The sequence below is a fragment of the Nothoprocta perdicaria genome, unplaced genomic scaffold, assembly GCF_003342845.1.
Source record: "Nothoprocta perdicaria isolate Ctin4 unplaced genomic scaffold, notPer1 scaffold_817, whole genome shotgun sequence".
NCBI classification, from domain to species: domain Eukaryota; kingdom Metazoa; phylum Chordata; class Aves; order Tinamiformes; family Tinamidae; genus Nothoprocta; species Nothoprocta perdicaria.
The window spans coordinates 3,011-8,876 of NW_020456107.1; the positions used below are offsets into that span (position 1 = coordinate 3,011).

General features: G+C 42.1%; 1 protein-coding gene across 1 annotated transcript in view; it reads left to right on the top strand.

Moving 5' to 3' along the window:
• The window catches only part of LOC112958192, a 5,655-nt gene extending 2,702 nt beyond the window's left edge, over positions 1–2,953 (top strand). The window contains exons 5-6 of the mRNA XM_026051989.1: positions 165–267; positions 1,545–2,953. Coding sequence (XP_025907774.1) covers positions 165–267; positions 1,545–2,038 — 597 coding nt within the window. The 3' untranslated portion in view covers positions 2,039–2,953. The remainder of the gene's footprint in view (positions 1–164; positions 268–1,544) is intronic.
• The last annotated feature ends 2,913 nt before the right edge of the window (positions 2,954–5,866 follow it).

Sequence of the window (5,866 nt, forward strand, 5' to 3'; positions counted from 1 at the left end):
TGATAATCAGGTGGGAATTAATTTTGCAATTANTTTTTCTCCACAAGCTAGTGGAAGCACAGCGCTGAAGCACTGCTTTACAATAACAATAAAAGGATTTGTTCTTTGATTTGGTAGGCATTCAGGGCTTTTTCTTGTTGTTGTTCTTTCTCTTTGACTTGCAGGCCTCTGAAAGCAAGGAGACTAGTTCAAAAACCTCTTATCATGCCCTTGTAAAGCGGAAAAAAACAACTGAAGTAAAAGAACAAGCTGGGTGCTGTAATTTAGGTAAAGAGAGTATGATTTAACTGGTCATCTCTTTTACTTGAATAAGCTGAATTTACAAATTTTCAGGGTGAGACTTTGCAATCTTGCTGCTTGATAAAGAGTAACTCTGTGATTTGAGTATAGGCTTGAAATCAGTATCATCATATTCTGTTCCAGTCTGTCTTGCACTTGTCTGTGACCTTAGGGAAAAGGCTTATAAGATTTACTTCGTACTTCTGCTATGCTCCTCTGCTAGGCCTAGGAGTGCCATGGGTTGCTAATGCTAAAGGGTGGTGTATTTTAGCTGGTACATTGAGTAGCTGAAACTACTGCTGATTGTACGCAGTTTGTTTAGCATAAGGACAAGTGTCTGTAATATCAGATGAAGGAATGTGACCTCTTTTCCTAGATTACAACACATGTATTAATCTCCTTGCCCAAAAGACTACAGTAATCTTAAAATCTGTCACAGAATCATAGGAATAGTTGAGATTGGAAGGGACCTCTGGAGATCATCTAACCCAACCTTCGCTGCTCAACAAGGTCACCTACTGCAGGTTGCCCAATACTGTTTTCAAACAGCTTTCGAATGTCTCTAAGGAGATGAGGAGGAGGTAATTCCAGACCACAATAATACTTCCTAAGCAGTGAGAGCAATCTTTGTTTTTCAAGGTCCTATCATCCAAGCAGGCAGACTGCATGAGAGCGGCACTAGATCCTGGGAGCACACAAAATTACTTTCTGTGTGAAAATGTGTGCAAGAGCACAAAAGTGTTTGGAATGCAAATAGCAAGTTTTCTTCCTCCCCTGAAATGAGAAGGAAGAAGGAAGATGAAGAAAGCGTTAAATGAATACAGATCAAGAAAGGATCCCATTTCATACACAAGAGATAGTGTTTTCTCTGAGAAACAGAGTAGTGAGGGCAGAAACACACAAGTGCTGTGAGCAGGAAGTTGTTGAGAGTCCTTTATTTCATTTGTTGTATAGCTGTTTACAGAGCCTGCAGGTTAGCTGGTTGTGCTCCACAATTACTCCTCTAAGCAAGGAGGAATCCTGCTTCTTTGAATTGGAGCAACTTTTTCATCCCAGCTCAAGATCATGAAAAAATGAAGTGAAATAGGGCTACCTATTTCTCTACCTATTTACCTCTGTAAGTTTTTACTCCTTGCTTACCAAAGCAATAATTGTGGCTCTTTGATCCAGCATATTGGAGGTTTACACCTAGTCACAATTAAAACTCTTTCTTGTTGGTTTCTGTGTTTATGTTGTTGTACTCTTACTATCCCCTCCCATTCCAGATTTGCCAGTAGTATGTGGTGTAAATGTGCCTTCCTTGATTTGGACTAACTCGCATAGCACCGAAGATACTGCTGCTGCTGGTACCCGTCTTCCTAGTAAAAAGTGTGTCGAACAGAAGAGTCAAGATGAGAAGATGTCCAAGAAAGTAGTTCCTGGTGATATTATGTCCCTGAATATAGTGGAGGAGGACTTGGACTCGCCCACTAGCTTACCAGAGCCTGTACATTCAGGAGAAATGAACAGAGGAACTTTTTCAGGTGGAGACAAGTTATTTTCTTCTGGTAATCAGGATCTGCCAGAACTCCAGAACCAAAAATATAGGGAGAAAAATAGACAAGAAACCAATGCTCAGATGAGGAGGATATTAGAGAGACTGAATGTTATAGAAGAGAGACAAAGAGAAATGCAGGATACCTTGAATAAGGTTCACTTGTGTTTACAGCAAAACAAAAGGGTAGCAATGAGCCTTCTTACTATGCCAGAAGGAAGTTGATAGGCTTCAGCTAGAGATAAAGGAGCTTGATTTAAGGCCTATCGAGACATTGAGACATGATTCTTTACTGTGAAGGGGTGGGGGGGGGAGGCGGAAAAAAAAGAAGTGTAACGTGTGCCTGTATCGCCAAAAGGTTATCTAAAGGGAGGCAGAAGAGTGACTGAAGAAATAAGAGGACATGCTCCTATTTTATCTGGTTTGTTTGATGGTTTGTTTGTTTTCATCTTGTTGTAGAAAGCATTCTGTTTTCAGCCTGCCAAGTTCCAAAATCCTTTTTAAGCTGGTCCATCAGAGGGTTAACTGCTTGTTAGTGCCTTACAGCCAGGATTAATCGTGTGTTTTCTTGAACTCTGAAAAAACAAGAGTGCTACTTCTGTGTTCTTATTTTCTTTCTAGGGTAGTATTTTTGTTGACAAAATTAAAGCAGAAAGCCTCAGCCTGGATGCATACAGATAGTGGCTTGGGAATATGAAACACCTCCAGAGCTCCTGATCAACCATGAGAGCCATATATGCATAAGTAGTTCAGTACAGTTAGGTTGACTTGTCACTTTTGGATATTTTTTAAGTGCTGTAGAGACCCTTCTCATCTCAGGTTGCTGTCCTTAGAGATGCTTGTCTTGACTTCAGAGTGTCTATAATGTGTACTACTTTGCTGAAGTATTGCTTCAGTGTAAAGGGACTTGGCCTTGTAGTCTTTACATTGCTTTCACCACTCTACAGTTACCTTATTGCCTACATTGCCAGGTACAGTGTGCACTACTTCACAGAGCTTGGCCTGTGGAGCACCATATGGGTATTTCTGAGCACAGCACTAGTTAAACATGCTGCCTCCTGTATATAGAAGCATATTGACTGCAGAATGCAGTAGCTGTCAGCATAGCCTGCCACAGCTCCTGAGTAATTTAATTTTTCTCTTGGAGTTCCAGGGAGTTCCCCCTCCTTTTTATTTTCCAGTGTATCTATTCAAGGCAGTGGAACACAGCAGTGCACCAGTCATTGGCCTTCTGCTATGACTTTCGGATATTAGTATAGGTGCTTTGGAAAATCTGGCATTAACAGATATGTTGCTGCTGCTTGGAAAAGTACTAGTTTGCTCCGTGAACGATTTCAGTTTGGCTAGCTCAGCGATCAAGATGTTTGAGAGTTCATTATTGGAAGAAAATTAGAATGTGTTTTACTCTTGTAAGTTGTTTTCTGACCTACAAAATCAAGTGTAACATTTTGCCAAAACGCCTGTATCTTAGTTTGATTATTTCTGTTAATAAGGATGTAATTACACCTTATACTAGAGTTGGGAGAATCAGTGTTCTTTTTTTTTGCATTGGCATGTGGTGTTTCTTTCAGACATGTAAAATGAATGTTTTGTGACTTTGAAGTTTCTGTCATAGTTCATTCATGCATCATGTAATAAAGTGGTTGTTCAAAATTTGCTTGAGTCTATTGCTCATTTAGTAACAGAAGACTGTTTTTCCACATGCCTACCCTGGGGGCTTTACAGAAAGGCACAGGATATGATGTGTCTGTCCATGCTTTGTGGTGAGCTGTATAATTTAGGAAAGTACAAAGACTGTGTCATGAATGACATTAAACATCTGAACTGATCACGTGCTTTGGAAGCAGCGTTTCTGTGTTTCCATTCAAAGTGCTTATCGAAAGTAATTGGTGATCTTTCCTATCAGTGCCATGGATGGAACTGTCTATGAATATATACGCAAATATATACACACACACACACATACATATGTATGTAGGTGTTATCTATTGTAATGCATTGCATAAATGCGTGTTTACATGCACATGCTCTCCAAGTCTAACCAAGCTAGCCTCCACAAACAGGAGAAGCCCCTTTGTGGCATCTTTCCATTTCTCTGTCAGCTCAAGACTCAGATACCTTGGCACCTTTCCGTCTTTCACTGTCCCCTTCCTCTTGCTGTGCAGGAGCTAGCCTTGATTCCATATCCCTTCTTTTCTGTTTCCTTTCCCCTGCCAGTAGTTGGCTGCTGTTCATGGCATGCAAGGGGAGGAGTGACCAACAAAACACATTTTTTTTTCTGTGCAGTGGGGTCAGACCACTAAGTGGTTGGATCATATCACTACTATTTACAAAACAGATTTATAGAATGCCCTCCATCTCGGCTGTAGCAGCTAAAAGTGACCTTAGATTTATGCGCATGAACAGAGATGGGAAATATCATATGGGGCTCATATCAAAGCACAACCTCTTATGCAGCATGTTGGAGTAGAGTGCAATTTTAGAAGGAACTGTCAAGTCCTCACAAACTTTACCTTGATCCTACTTGCTGCACAGTTTAGAGTGTTGTGATATTTCCTCAGTGCCTGGACTATAACATAGTATCTGTAGTGCATGGAGTGAGGTAAACTACCTGGACAATTATCTAAACCTTTCTCTAAATACATATGTTTGCTGACAGATCCCTGACAGCTTTGTCTCTGGAAAGCATAGCTGTAATAGAGGTGTCATTCTGATCTCAGATTTACCAGGCTCTTTTCCGTGTTCGGATTCCCAGGACTATGCAGGTTCTCTTCCGCATTTCACAGACGCATGCTGCCAGGCCCGCTAACATTTTAGCTCTAAAAGATTCTGTGACTTTGTTCTAGTTTTCTTTTAGTAAGTTCTGACACACCTGTGAGATGAAACCTGTAGCAGACACTAGAGGTGAGAAACCTTGTGGAAGCCTGCAGTACAACCTGCACTACAAATGGGAGGGAGGGATGAGCAATACTTAATGCAATGTGTTTTGCCTCTCAGGTTTCCCTATTTTTAGAGCCTCTCTGGCTCCCTATTTCTAGAGTCTGCCTCTCTGGGGCTGGTTAGCAGAGTTTTCTAAAAGCATGTTCTACACTTTATGCGTAAGTGAAACCATGAAAATGTTTCCTGCTAGGAAGCCCCCCTGGATGAGGAACTTATTAATTTGCCATTCCCCTGGCATCGGGAAACTGCAAGGGGACAAGGGTGGCAGAGAAGAATAATCTGTTACAAGTGGTATGTGCATAGGAGCTGCTGAATTGTTTGGCCAGGCAATGTCCATCTTTCTGCATCTCCCAAAGTGTGGCCTCACGGTGGGTAAGGGCATATGGAATCCTTGAAGAACTGGCCATTCGTCAGTCTGGTCCAGATCAGCAAAATTTTGTTGTTTTTCTGCGTCTTGGCCAGAAATAATTAGGTGAGGTGACATCATTGTTTCCTCCTATTGCCACTGTCCAGAGCACAGCGCACCACCTCTATGTGAAACTGGTCCTTACAAGCATTTATCTTAGAACCATAGAATCATTACAGTTGGGAAAAAAACCTTCGACCTCATCAAGCCAAGCGTAAGCCCTTCAACACCATGCCTGCTCAACACCATGTCCCTAAGTGCCTCATCTACACTTTTCTTGAATGCTCTCAAGGATGGTGCCTCCGCCGCTTCCTTGGACAGCCTGTTCCAACGCTTGACTACTATTTCTGTGTAGAACTCTTTTCCTAATATCTAACCTGAACTTCCCCTAGTGCAGCCTGAGGACATTTGGTCCAGTCCTATTGATAGATATTTTGGAGAAGAGACCAATCCCCGCCTCACCATAACTTCCTTTCAGGTAGTTGTAGAGAGCCTCCTACAACTCTCTGGAAAAGCCTCCTCTTTTCCAGACTAAATAATCCTGGCTCCCTCAGCTGCTCCTCATACGGTCTGTGCTCCAGCCTCTTCACCAGTTTTGCTGCCCTGCTTTGGATCTGCGGCAGCACCTCAGTGTCTTTCACGCAGTGAGGGGCCCAAAAATGAACACAGTATTCGAGGTGTGGCCTCACCGGCACCGAGTACAGGGG